Source organism: Ptychodera flava, chromosome 13 (genome assembly GCF_041260155.1).
Source record: "Ptychodera flava strain L36383 chromosome 13, AS_Pfla_20210202, whole genome shotgun sequence".
In the NCBI taxonomy this organism is placed as follows: domain Eukaryota; kingdom Metazoa; phylum Hemichordata; class Enteropneusta; family Ptychoderidae; genus Ptychodera; species Ptychodera flava.
Genome location: NC_091940.1, coordinates 32,042,692 through 32,060,360, shown reverse-complemented (window position 1 = coordinate 32,060,360; position 17,669 = coordinate 32,042,692). Strand labels below are relative to the sequence as shown.

At 35.8% G+C, this 17,669-nt stretch overlaps 1 protein-coding gene across 1 annotated transcript in view; it reads left to right on the top strand.

The window, feature by feature from the left end:
• LOC139148187 (rhophilin-2-like) overlaps positions 1-8,702 on the top strand; it is a 32,214-nt gene extending 23,512 nt beyond the window's left edge. The window contains 12 exon segments of the mRNA XM_070719498.1: positions 939-1,016; positions 1,325-1,449; positions 2,015-2,123; positions 2,284-2,433; positions 2,736-2,831; positions 3,417-3,511; positions 3,513-3,574; positions 3,846-3,965; positions 4,945-5,139; positions 5,680-5,756; positions 6,626-6,772; positions 7,532-8,702. Coding sequence (XP_070575599.1) covers positions 939-1,016; positions 1,325-1,449; positions 2,015-2,123; positions 2,284-2,433; positions 2,736-2,831; positions 3,417-3,511; positions 3,513-3,574; positions 3,846-3,965; positions 4,945-5,139; positions 5,680-5,756; positions 6,626-6,772; positions 7,532-7,924 — 1,647 coding nt within the window. The 3' untranslated portion in view covers positions 7,925-8,702.
• Positions 8,703-17,669: the final 8,967 nt, after the last annotated feature.

The window sequence follows — 17,669 nt, the reverse complement described above, 5'->3', positions numbered from 1 at the left end:
TAATGGGGCTTTTAGGTGCATCACAGGAAATGACATGGCACAAATAGAAAAGAGCTTCATAAACATATGGTCAAGCCATTAAATACACCATGTTGTACCATGTACCATGTTGTAAACAGTGGAAGGTGTGTTTGGCTAAAAATATCATAATATAAACAATTTGTTATTGTTGTGTTTTAGTGGGTATGTATATTGTAAATATAGGTAATGGCTTAGCAAACTATGCTAGCATACTGTTTACCTAAATAATTGCCCTTGTATTGTTCTGAGGGGCATTCTGATAAAAAAATTGGAGATAGCCAAGTTACATTTACCAGACCACTGCCCCTTCAAGGAAAATGCTGTTTTATAGCAGTATAGTAAATTTGTAGATAGATTCTGAAGGGACATATACATTGAAAGCCTACCCAATGACATATTCATTCCTGTTCTGTTTATTTTCTGTTTAGGTCTTATCCTGATTCATATGTACTCACAGTTCTGTTTTCTGAATTCATGCCTGACAACAAACAAATTGTGTACCAGTTAATTTGATTTGATGGTTTGTAGTGTATAGCATTGGACCTGTTAATGCTAAGTGCATGTACTTTTCTGTACTGTAGTATCAACTTGTGAAATTGACTTCAAACACAAACATTGCACTTTAGAGGTTGGAATTGGGTTAAAAGTGGAATGCATATGCGACTTTCTGACGCAGATTTCACAGTCAGTTCACAGAAAATTTGATTAAAACGAGAGCATGTGCTTTCATCGGCAAGGGTTGACATTTAATTATTCCTGTAAATGGAATTAAACATGTTTTCCTCGTTTTAATCAGCCATTCTCAAATGCAGAATCATGGACTAGCCACTCGGTTTTCACTTCTAGTTTGCTGTCTTGATGCTTAAACACTCCTGACTGCCTATAACTCACCCTCAATGGACTGTCTGTCTTCACAGGATTTTATTTTAGAACATTACAGTGAAGACTGTGACACGTACGAAAAAGAGATCACTGATTTCATGGCATTAAGACAGGTAAATATGACTTCAACGAAAAGATCATATCATAATAATGCCATAGAAAGTCACTGTAACTCCTAATCTCTCTGCATATGTACTCAAATGCTGATCTCGGCTGTAGCTTGTTACATACTATATATACTTGAAATCACATAAAAAGAAGATCTCTGATAGAAAAGAATTTGGCTGTTCCCCAGTTGTCTCTCAATGTTATTTGTGATTGCATGCGTACCCATATCTTAAGATTTTCAAGCCCAGTTTCCTTTAAACAGTTCACTGCAAATTTTACTTCAACATTTTGTTTTATTTCTTGCTCACCACAGGCTATGAGAACACCGAGAAGAAATGAAGAGGGCTTAGAATTGTTATTTGAATATTATAATCAGCTGTATTTCATAGAAAATAGGTTCTTTCCACCAGATAGACACATAGGAATATACTTTCATTGGTATGTACATGTCAAGTTCATATTTTCCCCTTTTCTCAATTTTTTGTTTTCACATGGATTTTATGAAAGTCAACATAAAATTGTATTCACTTACACAAGTGTAATAATGAGTATTGTTTTTAAGTTATGCAAATTTTATGAAGATGACTAGCTATAATTGTTTCATATTCATATACTTATATATCACATCACACTCATACTCCACAGTATCTTCAAACTTGCAACTGAAAGTTTTAAACTTTTGCTCAAAATTTCCTACAGGAAACTTTAAACCTTTTATTGTAATCAAAAATAAATATTGCAGCTCACAGTGCAATGTTTGGAATGAGGAAACATTTATCTGGTGTCTACCATGCATAAACTGGAAGTATTTGCTTGTATTAGATGACAGTTAAGCTAGCAAATTTTAACATTCAGTACAGTGATGGTTTACTTGACTATCATTGTATCACACTATAACTGTTTTAATGGAATATTGCATTTTTCCTTGACAAAAAACTTCCCTGAAATAATGACTTCATCCCTTTAAAAGACTGATTTCCATTTTCTTTTTTTTGTTTTCCAGGTATGACTCTCTCACAGGTGTTCCTTCAGCCCAAAAGACTGTTGCGTTTGAAAAAGGCAGTGTTCTATTCAACATAGGGGCATTATACACTCAGCTGGGGTCCAAACAGGTGAGTGTACTTCTGAGCAGTGGCTCCTTCAGTCTACTTGTCCTGAAATATCTATAGCTTCCATAGAGATACCTGTACATGTTAGAGTCTCACTGAATCAACTCTTTCTATTTTCTTTGAGTGAGTTACTGATCACTTTCTGACTCCTTTCTCTTTTCAGGATCGTACTGGGAAAGAAGGAATTGAAAAAGCGATTGAAAATTTCCAGAAAGCCGCTGGTGCATTCCGCTACTTAACAGACAATTTTAGTCATGCCCCAAGTATGGATATGAGTAGTTCAGTCCTCAATATGTTGATATTACTCATGTTGGTAAGCACTCGTTTTATGGAATGTTACTGCCCTCATCTGTCCTGGAATGGGGTGGGGATGCTTTGGGTAGGGTATGTGTAATGTGCATGTGTGTGTTTACAAGTTTACTTACCCTTGAACATCCAAATTTTGGTACAACAGTATTCGTGTCTATGGCAAAGTTGGTCTGTTCTATTGGCAAATAGGGGCAAAAGGCCTCATTCCTGGGTTTGACACTTAAAGTATAGTGCTGCATATGGTGTAATTTATTTCCACTTGTTACAAGATATTGTTAAATTTCTTTTTTTGGTTGATTTCTTCAGGCTCAGGTCCAAGAGTGTGTCTTTGAAAAGAGGATGATGGGTGGCATAGATGAAACATTGAAAAACTGCATTGAAGTTGGGCAAGAAGTAGCCATGGTGAGTGATGTCATTTCAGGTTTTCTTAGCTTTTATTTACTCCTTAAATTCAATGTGATCATAAATAACAGACCTGTCATGAAAAATTTGAATACTGTGTTCGTAAGATGTATTCTCATTGTGATGTTTGCAATGTTACATATCTCTGTATACTACTTTAAACGCATCTGCTGTGCCAAGGATATAGTGCTGGTTTAGGGCATGAACGGGTCTTCTGAAAAGACAAAAGAATCGGGTTGTGTGCTTTGTAGAGGGCGTTGAGCTTTGTAGAGGGCGTTGTATACATGATTTGCAGTCACTGCTTCTGCACACAGTAGTAGCTACCCATTAAATAGTGAACTACATATGGCTAAAAAAGTTTTTTATCACAAACCATATGGAAAGGTAAAAACAATCAAAAAGAAATTTTTTGAACTATCAGTGTGAAAATTTATATCATTTGATATGAATTTTTTGAAAGAAAGTTTCACACGGAAACAATACTTTAAAAAAATAGTCATCTTATGATTTCAAGAATGCATGAAACCCCATTTTTGATTCTAAGTATAGGGTAAAGATGTGGTTTGTTTCTTTTTAATATTTTAGGTCTCCAGAGCTTACATGGCTGTCCATAAGGCAATGAACTATGGACTCTGTCAAAGACTACGTGCCATACTCATGGATATCACTGGCATTGGTCAAATCTGTTCACTACAAAGCTCTCTCACATTACTATGTGGGGTTGGGACTTCTTGCCAAAAAAGGTAAGTTCTGCGTTAAATTTTTGTGACTGATTTGCATTTTTAAGAGCTGAGCACAGATAGGCAGCTAGATCTCGAAGGCAAATTAAATCAATTATACATTTTGATAACAGATTTAGCCATTATTTGTATATTCTTCATATAGAGTACTCTGGTATCCTAGACAGAGGTGATTGATGTTAGAAAATACTAGTTTGGAGTATCCACAAAACAAATGATAGGGCACTGAGATACAAGGATTTACTTGATGGTTGAATCTTTCTAATTTTCACAGATAATAGTGACCAAGATGTTTTGGAGAGCTTATTTCCAAAACTTCATATCAAGACTGACAAGCGGGAAGACACACCTCCAGTCTATATTCCTAAGAATGCAGAAGATAGGAAAAGATTAGGTAAGCTTGTATAATGTGTGGAGATTATGCTGAGATGAGACAAGTATTCAGAGTCCTCTAGCTCTATCCAACAACCATAGAATTGTGCCCGATGTTGAAATGATAACAGAGTATTTGAGCAATTGCAGAAATACTGAACTGGTAACAGGATTTTCAGCTGTACGTATACCATGCATGAAGGTAACATCCCTGTTGCAAACATGTATGTAGGTTTTGCACCATTCATTGTCAGTGCATTAGAGAATGTAGGAAACCAGTTTGCCATTTTGAAACAACTATTAACCTGTTCACCCCAATTCCCTGTAAACAGGTCCACAATCACCATTGATAACAATGGGTTTGGACCAAACCATGGTGGTGAAAGGGTTAAATCATTTGAACAAGAATAAACTGATGATATATAACAGCCTGCTGTGCAGATTACTTTGCAAAGCGTTCACTTGTTGTCAAGTAGCAGGTGAAAAGCAGTGCTTCTAGCGACAAAGAATAAATCTTTTATTTTTTCTGGCAAATGTAAAATGCTACTGTGTTAGCAGCTATGCAAAATATGATATGCACAATGTCTGTGCTGTCCAAAGTAAACTTTTGTTTCTCTAGATATCAAATTCATACATAGGTATTTAGTATCCTTTTCAGTTTGTGCAGTGTGCTTCCTGTTGGTGATACATTTTCTGCGTTTGCCTCACATCATAACGAACTCCTGTAGTACTTCAACAGAGAAAAGCTAATACCTGTCAGGTCAAGGGTCATGACCTTGCATCTTATTATCAAACTTGTACTTGCAAACTGAAAGCTACAGTAAACCATGGTGACATGGCAAAAAAAGTACTTGACACACCTCATTGATCTTGACTGGTGTGCCATGATAAAATATAACCAATTTAAATGATGTCGTCTGACCTTCATTTGTACGTATGAGAAAATGGGATTGGCGATTACAAAGAATGACAAACAAATTTCTGTCTCTGTCCCGATGCAGCAAAAGCCCATTTACATTCAGCACTAATGACACATGAAGAAGCCATGAGGATACACCGGATGAGCAAGATGCTACGGAAAATCGATACACTTGGGGAAATTCTCCGACATGCCCATGACAGGTCGATGAACAAATATTCTGAGATTGATGAGGAAGATGAGTTTTATGATGTCATGGTTGTACCTGAAGTTATGCGTATGTAATTTATTTTTATTTTCCAACAAATGTTAGAAGAAAATAGTTTTGATGGATGGAAAGATGTCAGTGTCATACCACTTTACAATGATAGGTGTCAAATATTTGTGTTATTGAAATGTGCCAACTGATGAAGATGATGATGGCAGTGGCTACGATGATGATGATGATGATGATGATGATGATGATGATGATGATGATACAACTGTAACAGTCACATTTATCCCGCATTGTTTTCATGTCCAATGCTGGATGCAAAAAATGAACCATATAGCCCATCCCATACAGTCATGTATCACATGCATGTAAATTTGTCATTATTTGCCTTAAGTGAGTTCATTTGTAGTGCTCAACGCAGATTGTATTACTCATGAATTGGATTACACCCTTTTCAATTCTTCTTTTCTGGCTACCTATACATGTATGTGGCAATTTACCATTCATTTGAAAAAGTTTTGAACTCTTCATTACTTTAGCCCATGATGTTAAATGGTGTATGATAAATATGTTCACATACAAACACTTTCTTTATCTCTGCAGCATTGACAGCACAAAAAGCTGAGATTGTTTCACCAGATTTCGCTTCTGTCAAAGTCATGGATATTTTCCATCGGCTGGTAAGTTTGTTGTCATTAATTTATATCAAAGGTGCAGTTGTGCATAATTAATAAAGCAGGTTCCACCAAGAGGCAGTGTTTAATTAATGCAGGAGGTTTCCAGGTACGATTTTAGGTCCCATGGAACAGTGCCACCAAGAGGCAACTTTTCAGTTTTTAGCTCATATTTGGTATTTATATAAATACCAGAAAAAGCTTATTGTTTGTTAGGGAAGCATGTGTTTAGCAATTGATGTGATACTCCCTGAAGTAATTACCATTGCCTTAAAGGATTGCATTCAATCAACTTAAAGAAAGGCAGCCTATAGAGTAATGGTGTTAATATTTTCCACTGTAAAACAAATATTTATTTCCAAAATCTTGCCTCATTAATGGATACAGCAAAGTGCTATTCATTTACAATATTTTAATTAATCATAACTTTTATGCCCCCAACATGATAATTCTGACTTAACCATTGTGGTTTCTTTGTAATCACGGTGCATATGTTATAGCTAAATGTGTAGTAGTTGTCTTAATTAATGTAAGGTCAAACGTTTTAAGCTTTTCCAAGCAGAAAGCAGACCCCTAAGAACAAGAACAAGATTTAGTCTGTTCAAACCAGATCCCAGTAAACAGGTTCATATTGACCATTGGTGACAATGGGTTTGGGCCAAATCGTGAAGGCGAATAAGTTAAATACTGTTGTTATTGGGGTTTTTTTTGGGGGGAGGGAGGGGGAGTGGGGTAACTTGTTTGTTTGAACACCAGTGGGCAAAAATTTGCTGATTGAAATGGATGGGCTTTAAAGTGAATAAGTCAACACAAGATGAATCATGCACCCTCAAGCAAAAACAAAAATGGTCTTTACATGTCTATACTTCTTGCAGGGACCATTGGCCATTTTCTCAGCCAAACACAGGTGGAGTGCACCCCGCACAGTTGAAATGGAGAGAACTGAAAATGGATTTGGATTCACAGTCAGGGGAGACTCGCCTGTCATTGTTGCCAGTCTGGACAAAGATGGATCTGCCATGGTAAGTGTGAGTCCCACTCAATTTAATACTTAAATATGGTATTACCCCCCACCCCTCCCCCCTCAGTACTTTAGAATAGTCTGGCTTACTTATCCAAAAAGGAATTTAAATTGTCTGATTACACACCAGATTGCCTTTCCTTCCATAGTGAGTTTTGAATATGGCAAAATTACAATATTCAAATACTGTAGAATGGAAAATATTAACAAAGACGGGTGATTGAATACCATGATCTTTTATCACTGAAGCTCAAAAAGCTTTGCTATTGAAGATATTATGCAGATGTGAAATAAGTGCACTCATTCGTTAGCAGATTTCAAATTTTTTTTCATGATTCTATTCGTATTTGCCAGCGAAGCTGTGTCCTATATGCAGGTTTTTGTTACTCTAATTCACTGTAAACAGGTCTACTATCACCTTTGAATTTGATAACAATAAATTTGGGTGATGCTATGGTATTTGTGAAAATGTTTATATATATATATATATATATATATATATATATATATATATATATACATATATATATATATATATATATATATATATATTACATGTATATATATGTATATATATATGTGTGTGTGTTGTGTGTGTGTGTGTGTGTGTCAAAATATTATATAAAACATGATTTCGTCAATTGAGTCTCTATTTATGAGTATACGTTTTGGTAATTTTCAATGTTGATAGAAGACCAAAAGATGAGGCATGTTTACCAGTCTTTACAAGTCTGTTAGCTGAAATATCCTTTATTTTCAGAAAAGTGGAATGAAAGATGGTGATTTCATTGTTCGAATCGGTGACCAAGATGTGAAATGGGCCAAGCACGAAGAGTTAGTGCGAATTATCCTGGAATCGAAAGGAGTGTTGAGACTAGATATTGTGACACCCCAGGGACGCGACTTCCTGCATCCACAAGATGAAAGATGGTTGCGGTTGTCAGGACGGCAGATGCCGATGCAGCCTGGTGCGCCCAACGGCAATGCAGTCAATGCCAGGAACTCCCCGGCTACGGGCACCAAATCGGACGTGTACAGGCATTCAGGGATTAGGGAATCCGGTGGCAGAAAATCTGATGCCAAGAAGGAGAAGGAAAAGAAAAGGAAAAGCGGTGTGCTGCCACTGGGAAAGAAAGATGCAGCTCTGTGGTAATCACCATGCAATGATTAGAACTATACTGAGTGTTGGATCAGGGTAACACTGCACTCAGAGACAATTACGCAGCTTTGCAAATATATCAATGGTATGTGTACACTGACCAGAAACAAATTGAAAACAGGAATAATAGTGGACATATGTGAATTTCTGTATCAAACAAGAATCTGATAAGTGAATGTTAAATATTTGATACCAGAATTTTTTAAAATATGTATTTTTCCATAAATTATCATATCCCATGTATATGTATGTATGTATGTGTGTGTCTGACACCCTATGTCTTCCCTGAAGTACAGTGTATTTTAGTGCATGGAAATAGTGCTCAGTTCGCAATATGCATGTTGTATATCAAAACGTGCATTTTGTGTTTGATTGGTTGCTGTTGGTAACCATGAACTCCAACTCAAAACAGTTTTAATTTAAAGTCAGATTTCAGGTAGTCACATTTTCATCTTGTTTCTTCCCTGGTCTCAGTGTTGAAGTTTTCCTGTAAATATTTCCTTCCACACAGCTTATGTCCATCCTCCTTCCACCTCCTCCGTTTCCTTCACACCAGAGAGACGAATAAGCCCCATTTCTCCCAGTTTATTAATTCACTATAAGAGTTGCCATAGGCTAAAAATTACAATCCATGTGTCTTTGATATCATGCATCACTGCACTGTTCCATAACTGAGTATATAGTTTGACTCTGTAACACTGATAGATCAGGGACGGTTGTTTCATTCACTATGCCTTCCTTCCTACTGTCCAAGGAATACTTGTACTCCACCAAAAATACAAAAAAAAACATTATTTATGTGTCTTATATTGAAGAAATAACCTTAGTCCATGAGAATCAACTCCTTTCATACATCTTTAAGTATAAAATCTTATGGAGCTCTAGTCTTTGATGTAATTATCTTTCACAAACTATGTACACCCATAACGGATGAGACTTGCCATGACAGCTGGATAGAATTCCGGACTTTTCCATTCTCTCTGCATTAAAATTGTAATCATATATGCTTACAATGTAGAAATTGTCAGAGTGTACTATCTGTATATGTTGAAGTAAAAGATATGCAAGCTCCATCTTTTTCGATGTTCATTCCTAAGAATTTGAGGCCTATATGTAAAATTAGCCAAATTCTTGCTAATACGTATGATACTTCTCTGACTGCACAGATTTGCCCTCATTTCTTTCTCCCCAATTGGTTTTATTTTATGATCATAGGTCAGGCTTCCTGTTTGCTTTCAGTATGGTATTCAACTTGTACAGAATGAAGTTAGAGTATTAAGTGAATTTATTGAGTAGGTGCTGCTAGGAATGTATGGTTTATAAGTTTGGTTGTAAATTTTTCTGTTGTAGCTGGCGGCTTTCTTTACTCGTAAAAATTAGATTTTGTGGAGGGACGTTGGATAAATCAATTGTTGTACTAAAGGTCCATAAACCAATAACAAGTAAAATTATAAGCCATCATAAAATCAAAGTTAAAGAAAGTGAAAAAAATCACTTTGGATGGAGCAAATGTCAGAATTATTTTTTCTGTGAAAGAAATCTGGTTTCTTGCTTTCCTGTTGATATATACATATCATTTAAATTGATTAGAAGGTAAAGTGAAGTTGTAATTATTGTTTTTCATATCATCCTGTCTACCACTGTGTTGCCACAAAATTTTATGTAACAGTGCATCCACTCTGCAAGCAGCATTTTCATTCACACAGCTTAGAAGCTCAGAATTTATTGTTTTGTATCCCATGTAACATATTACTTTTATGTTAGGTAAATTTTTTCATAATATTTCCACAGACACTTAAAATAATCTACTGTATAATGGCCCCTCTCATTGGATTTCTTTCTGTGGAAAGCAGCAGAATTAGCACATATGAGTGAACAATCCGATTTCGTTTTCAGTTTTTTTTACAGGCTAGTGACCTTAATGGGTGTTTCCTTGATATCTGTTATTTAACTACAACGTTAACTCATTCTTATCCTGTGAGGCTGTTCCCAACAGCCCTCCCTATTCCTTATACCACCCTCTATATCATGTCCGGTGGTTCATTTTAGTCCAATAAAACAATGATGATCAAACCTACGCACCTGTATATGGGGAAAGGGATGTGCTTGCATTTGCTGTCAAAGTCTGTAACACGTACAGTGTAATCCCCGACAGGAGAGTGATATTTTACAGTTCATTACTTTCATTAGAGAAAATTCAGAGAATGGTGTATTTGCGTAGGCGCCATTTGCTCAATTCATTTCACTTAATTGCAATAATAAGTGTACAGCATTAATTGTTCATCACAAGGGACTGAGATCAATATCATAAAAGCTTTAGTCTCGTTATAGCTTTAGTAAAGAGCCACAGGGTATATCATGCATAGCTATGCCTGCATGACAAAGATTACTAGTTGGTCCAAGATACTCAAAGTAAACTTTCTGTTTTGTGGAGAGTGAACCAAACACATAGCTGTGAGATGAGTAAATATTTCACCTGCACTAGTGGACCAAGAAATTATTTCATGGGGGAATAATGTAACCAGCATGAGATCCCAGTAAAATTTGTTATATGTTAGGAAGATAGAGCAACTCAAAACCTTTCCTTGTTTCATGTGTTGGTTGACAGTGTACTGCAAATCATTGCAAAGTATGTGTAGGATTATGGGGTTTTTTTCTAGGAGAAACCTGTAAGGGAGAGTAATAACACAATTGTAAGTAAAATTTGTCATAATTAAGCCATGTTAATTTTGAGAGAGAACTTCCAAGATCTTCATTTAGTGCATAGAATTGCAGTGAACATGCACGAATTCTTGCCACATGCTCCATATAGAGCAGATCACAAAATGGCTTCTATTTCTTTCATATGGCATGTTGTGAATGTGGTCCACATAAATTGTGCGAGAAATTATTTTATTGAAGCATGGTGCACTCTTTGCAAGATAATTCAGACAAACATTAGCCGTACAGAAAGTTATCGGGAAAATTGTTTTGTGTGAGTTTAACTCAAAACATGTTGCATTTTACTGTTGGTTCTTCGAAACTGGCAATCTGACATATTTGTTTTGTGTGTGCTTGTTGTATCGATTGAGGATGGCTTCATTGGGATGGAGAAATTACATGTAGCTTTGTGCATGTGATATTTCCAGTTGCTGCTTTTCCAGGTGCCAAGGTTATCTGTCAAACTCTGTCCAACTGTTTTGTTTCTTGAAAGTTTCCTGACAGCGTTGTGTTGCATCATAGTCAGAATGATGTCATATCATTTTTTGCTTAGCAAAGAGGCACAGCCTGTCAGATCTTGTATTTTTGTCAAGATTCATGTATTTTTGTCAAGATTCAGAAATATACACTGCAGCAGATGCTTTCACCGAGTTGACTTCACAGCTTTTGAAAAAGGGCATATGGCCAGAAAGCATATATAGTAGAAATATAGTTTTATTGTTCATTTGAACAAAAAAGTTCAGATCTAGAATATTTATGTTATTCAGCTGGATTTCCAATTTCAGGTAAAAAGTTCCACCAAACCATGTACCCCTATATGTTGTAGGGTTAGCATGTCAGGACATGAAAAGCTGGAGCTTTGCTATGTGGGATTCCTTATGGAAGGAATACTCAATAGCGACACAAATGTAGGTTGAGTGTGTGGCAGGATATTTGCAAAATGTGGTTTAGCTATTCTGTTTTGTACATATATGAATTGGAATCCAGAAATACTATTCTGGTCGTAATATTTCATGTCAACGCAATAGGATATTTATTTTCATAACAATTTTCTTTGTAATGTTCACATTATTTACCGAATTCTATTTAAGAGTAGCTGTAGTAGTTAAGGTGTTGTCTACATTTTTTAAGTGAGATCCAGGATCTGACCTTTGACCTGGACATCATTTTTAAGTGTCATACAAGACCCCCTCCCCTGTGTATGGTTTCACACTTTTGTTAAAATTTTGAAGCTTAAGTAATTTAAAAAACAGATGGAGAGGGGGGGTTATGTAGACTGAAAAATCCATCACTTGAGGGCGCTGTCTACGGGAGTGTAGAGAACACCCTCGAGCGATGGATTTTTCAGTCTAGGGTTTACGGAGAAATGCAAAATAGCATTGGAGATCAGTAGTGTAAAGCCATCTTGTATGGATGTAGAATAATGGAAAAGGTGTAGCTTTACAAAAACATATATTTACTGAGGGGAGAGTGAGGCAGGGTTTGCCAACCAATGCAGCCACTCATAAACTTTGTTAGTTTTACAACACCTTTTTAAAATCATTAGTGTACCAAAATCCTTCTCTGCGGTAATCTAGTTAGGTATGTATGACAAAACAAGCCAGCTGATTCTTGTTGTTCACCACAATATATTGCTAGTTAGGCAAATCTCGCCTGCAGTCACTCCTTTCTCATTCTTACAACATATCAAAGAGGATACTGAAATGGCTCTGTTGGAAAATACATGACTGCTTTTCTATTGAACAAGAAACTGTTGACTTGTTTTTGTTGAAGAATTCAATTACAGTTAAAAAAAAACAGTATTATACCAATAGTGACAAAGATGCTTTCTTGTTCCCTTAAAACAACAGTTGTTATTTTACATGTTATACACCACACCCTTGTTTCAAGAAACTAACATTTCTAATGTTGATATTTACTGTAACTTACCAGGAGTACAATAAAATGGTGACTTTACATGAAATCATGTTTTTTGTACTTATTTTTTTCAGAGATGTATCTTTATGTGAAGGACAAAATAATGATCCTGGTTATCTTTGCCACTTAACATAAACATACATATATGCAGCCATGTAAAAATATCAAACTTCTCTGTCTTGTGCCTATTGTGTGAACCTTGCTGCCATCTTTCAATATTTGACAGTTTATCAGGCAAGCTCCCCCAATTCACTATTAATTCCAGTCATCAGTACTGTTTTACACAAAAGAAGTGCCCGCATGACTGTTTATCAGTACTGTTTTGGACAAAGAAACTGCCCATTTCCGTCGTTGGTGTACTCGGAGACAACAATACAATTGCAAGACAAAGGACATCCATTTTATTTTTGTAGCTAAATTTATGATAACCGTATTATAAATTTTTGTTACAGTCAAAAATACTGTCAATAAAATCCAGGGCAATTTTATAGTTTCAGCTAAGGCCGCGTTCAAAAAAGTGGTGAGAGGGGGGGGGGGGGCTGGAGGAATTCAGGGGGGGATTCGAAAATTTGGGGGTAGTCGAGGGAGGGGGACTTGAAAGTTTGCTCTGCCTATAAGGGGGGGGGGGGGACCTGAAAATATTTTGACTCCCAACATTTTGATGTTGTCCAATGGTTCTAATGTTAGTAATAATTAAACAAAATCTAGAACTGTTTTGTCATATTTTATGTCTTTAATCTCGAAAAAGTCTAAAAATGTATGAATGCTATTAAATTTTCATAGAACAAGTTGGCCTTGTAATAGGGTAGGAGCTATAACTGTTGATAATTTGTTCAATATTTCTATGCAATGTATCAAACACAGTTTCTTGGTGTCTTTCTACAGCATGCTGCTGAAAAACACAATATTCAGTTGGTCAACAAAGCCCGTTTGTCTAAATATTGGTGATAATTGAATGATGCAAATGCATGTTACACGTAGGCTGTGTTGGCAAGATGAATACTGGATAGCTCAACATTCTGTAGGGAGTAGAACAAGAGCACAATTGTGTAAACTGAACGAAAATATTGTCAAAATGGAAAGTTAATACAACTACTGCCCTGCTACTACATACTGGCAGTGACAGTGATACATGTAGCTCTGACTCTGATGTAGTTTAAGAAGAGTTTCGGTCATAGGACACTCAATTGACAGTGAAACATACATCTACACAAGATCCAGCCAGAGAGCAACACATAGAAGACTAGGGGACTAACAGTTACCATGAATTTTTGAATTCTGGCATATGAGAACAATCAAATATTAGAAAAAAAAGATGGGGTCACCATACTTGATCCGATGAAAGCCAGTTTTCTAAAATCACTTAAAATCAATATATAAAACCATTCATTTCAAGTTCATGCAGTGAATGAAATTTTCACATCTCATTGTACCAATAACACAAAAGTAAAACTCTGAACAGTAAAGACTGTAATTTAAATGGAAAAATGTGTGATTAAATGGAATGTTTTATTTGTTATCAATTTGCCATTATTACACCCAAAATTTCTGAGATTAAAACATTAATTTCATGGAATATTTAACCTTCCAGTATTGTCAATTTTGTAAAACATTTTATAAGTGGCATCTAAGTTGTATATGTCTTGTACTTTTGAAAAAAAAAATTCGGTAGGTCACTGTGCTCATTTTTTCACAATTTGGTTAAACGTAGCTAGGAATACACAATTTTCATACTCTCTCATGATTGTCATTTTGTGTGCTTTTCAGCTGGTGCCATTGAACTGGCCAGAGTTGGATAAACTCAAATCGGCTTAGACTGAGAAATCCAAAAAGTTCACTGATGCATTTAAAATGAATCAATTTAAGAACTTGCCCTAGGTATATGGCTCTACAACCTGCTGATAAGAGGTAGTGTTGAACATTTGCGTGCAGAACGACACATTACATGGTTTTTTTTTACTCTGCGTGCATTCCTAATAAATATGCGGCTATATGGTAATTTTTGGGGGGGACTTGAAAATTTTTGAGGGTATTGAGGGGGGGACTTGAAAATTTTTGAGGGTATTGAGGGGGGATCTGAAAAAAAATAAGATTTCAATCGCGATTCCTCCAGCCCCCCCCCCCCCTCACCATTTTTTTTGAACGCGGCCTAACAAGTGGTTACTATCGATACAAAGATATGGCCTTATAAAACATGTCAAATTTGTTTATTGTGACTTAACACCTACTGTACATTGTGAAATTTTTGCAGCAACCCAGGCAATTCAATAAGGTATAGGAAACAACACTCTCAACCCCAAACGGTTGTCATGGAAACAGCATTCGGTTTTTTTTACAACTCTAGAATTTTTCAGCATTTAAAGCATTTTTCAGTGGTGTTTCTAAAAAATGATACATTCAACCCCTAATGACTGCCAGAAAAATAAGGGGCATAAAATCAGCGACCACAGTGACATACGAAACCAACAGTGTGAAATTTCCGCGGCATTCCAAGCAATTTCCTATTTGATTTGGAACAAATTGATGACTAGAAATTCAAAATGGTTGTCACAGAAGCAAGTGGCAAAGCGGTTGACATTGCATTTTTTAAACCTTAGTTACTAAATTGTGACATTTTCTGAGCAATCAAAGCACCTTCCAGTTCTTCTTAAACACATGCTTAGCCCTAAATAACTGAAATGGAAACACATAGCATACACCTAAAGTTAAATTTAATTTCTTAATGAAACCCATACTGTGAATTTTTATAGCATTCTAAGCCATTTTTAATGATATTTTGCAAAATTGTATGCTTTCATCGCAAAATTGTCGCACTGGACACTATACTGACATTCTAACCTATTATCCGGATTATGATGATTATATGTCTTTATTTAACTTTTTTTTTATTATCGTTGAATTTTGGTTCATGGCTTAATTAAATAAGCAAATATTTAAACGTATTTAAAACATGATAGTCTGACAGAGTGGGTAAACTGATTCCTTCGGCAATGAATGTCGAGCAAATATGAAGCAAATTCAGCATTTGATGCGTGTTCATATTTTCACTAGTTTTCTAATCACTGCAAGACTTTGCGAAATAAACTTTTGCGTCCCTTCATTCATGTGAAGCTGCCTCGGATGCGGTCACCAGTTACGGTACAGCCGTTATTTGAAAATTTTGGATATGCCCCAGTGATGTTTAGATATGTTGAGTATAGCAACTGGCCCGTTGACAATGGTTCCAAAACGCACAGCCGCAGACGGGAGGTCGCCCTATCGGATTTGATCAGCCAAAGATCTCTACAATTCCAAAACATGATCGACTGATACTGTTTCTTGGTGTTAATTATTTTACTGGAATAATTGCGTCTTTTCTGTGCAAATAATCTACGTAGGCAATGCTACTGATTACATCCTGAATGATGTATTCCCGCTTTCAAAAACAATCATGGTTATCAGCTTTACGTCGACTATCTCTTCCATGGAAAATATTCAAAATATTTCATCCCAGAGAACGACTTCATGATGACTGGAGAATGCTATGAAACCATCGCTATTTATGAAAGTAAGTTCAAGCACCCGTCAACTTATACAAACAAATGTTATTAATTTCTTTTGCAGAACAGACAGTTAATTCTCACATAAACTTGAATAAGACTGCATACATTGGACAAGTAATGCTGCAAGGTGTGTGACTGTTTAAAAGAAATTCAGGCCTACGAAAACTTAATTATTCACACGATCTATTCATTTTTTATTAATTAACGTTATAATTCTGGCCTTGTAGACAAGATAGTGTATATATGACAAGATAGAAATATATATATATACATATATATATATACATATATATATATAAGATAGAAATATATATATATATATATATATATATATATATTGTATACACACATACATATTAGTATTATGCTAGGAGAAAAAACATCATCATAAAATTTGTGTTGGTTTTTCAAAGGTACTTTCAAATCATGGAAACGCTACGGATACGATCATTTCATAACAACTTCATAAAGACTGGAATTGAATCAAGTTGATTATATGCATTTCATCGTATGCTGTTACCATCTAGAAGTATGACCATTATATATGCAATCTTGTCTGTATAGACATTCAAGGCATAACATTGTATGAAATTACAGAAAAGACTTCAACTTTACCCTGATTGATTCGACCGGCTAACATTTATGTGATACAAAATAGATACAGCTAACATAAATTCTATATTTCACCACAGATACGAAATACTTGATGATCTGTTTACATACGACAACAAGAACAAGTAAATACAAGAAACATTATTTTACTATAATTGTGGAGTCACGAAATGCCTGCATCGGATTTTATGAATATGAATGGAGAAGTGTATCAAAGCATAATTTCCTGACGACCGCTCGAATCCTTTTGATACTTTATGAAAATAAATACATGGCTTAAACCATTAAATTCACAAGTCTTTTCCCAGTAAGTCCGATATACTAGATAAACTTCCTTTATTTTTCCACAGAAGTATTGTTTTCGTCAGGGAAAATGAGATTAGTACTTATGGATCATAAATGCGGAGGACATCAAAAATTAATTTAAAATTGGAAATATTTTTTCGCTTGTGATGGGAGGGAACCTCGATGGTGACAATTTACTAATTCGACCTGGCCTGTTATTGTGTACGTCGACCACAACAAAAAGCTCCCTTTCTAACCTTTGAAGATTCTACATTGACACACTTTCGGTCACGAAAGTAATTTTCTTTCTTCAGTCACGACAAATTCGACAGCCTGACAGAATTGAGCAGAAAAAAAGAAAATTGTATTTGTATAAAAATATTTCAATCATCAATCGACAATACCGTCATGTCTTTCAAACCCACACGCCGGGTAATGTCTTTAGCTGTCATTCAATCTATACTTAAGCTTTACGAGACTGACTTCATGAGCCTTCTGAACAGTTAAGGGAATATATGGACAGGGGATCCGATCACATTCAAACGGTACTTCCTGTACAATCAGTTCCATAGCGTTTTGTCAGGTGTCACGTGACCCTCTTTGAAATGTTGATGATGACGCAAACGGGTCTTTTGTTGCTCAATGCTTGAAAAGTTAGGTAACATTGCTGTGACAGTGTTCGG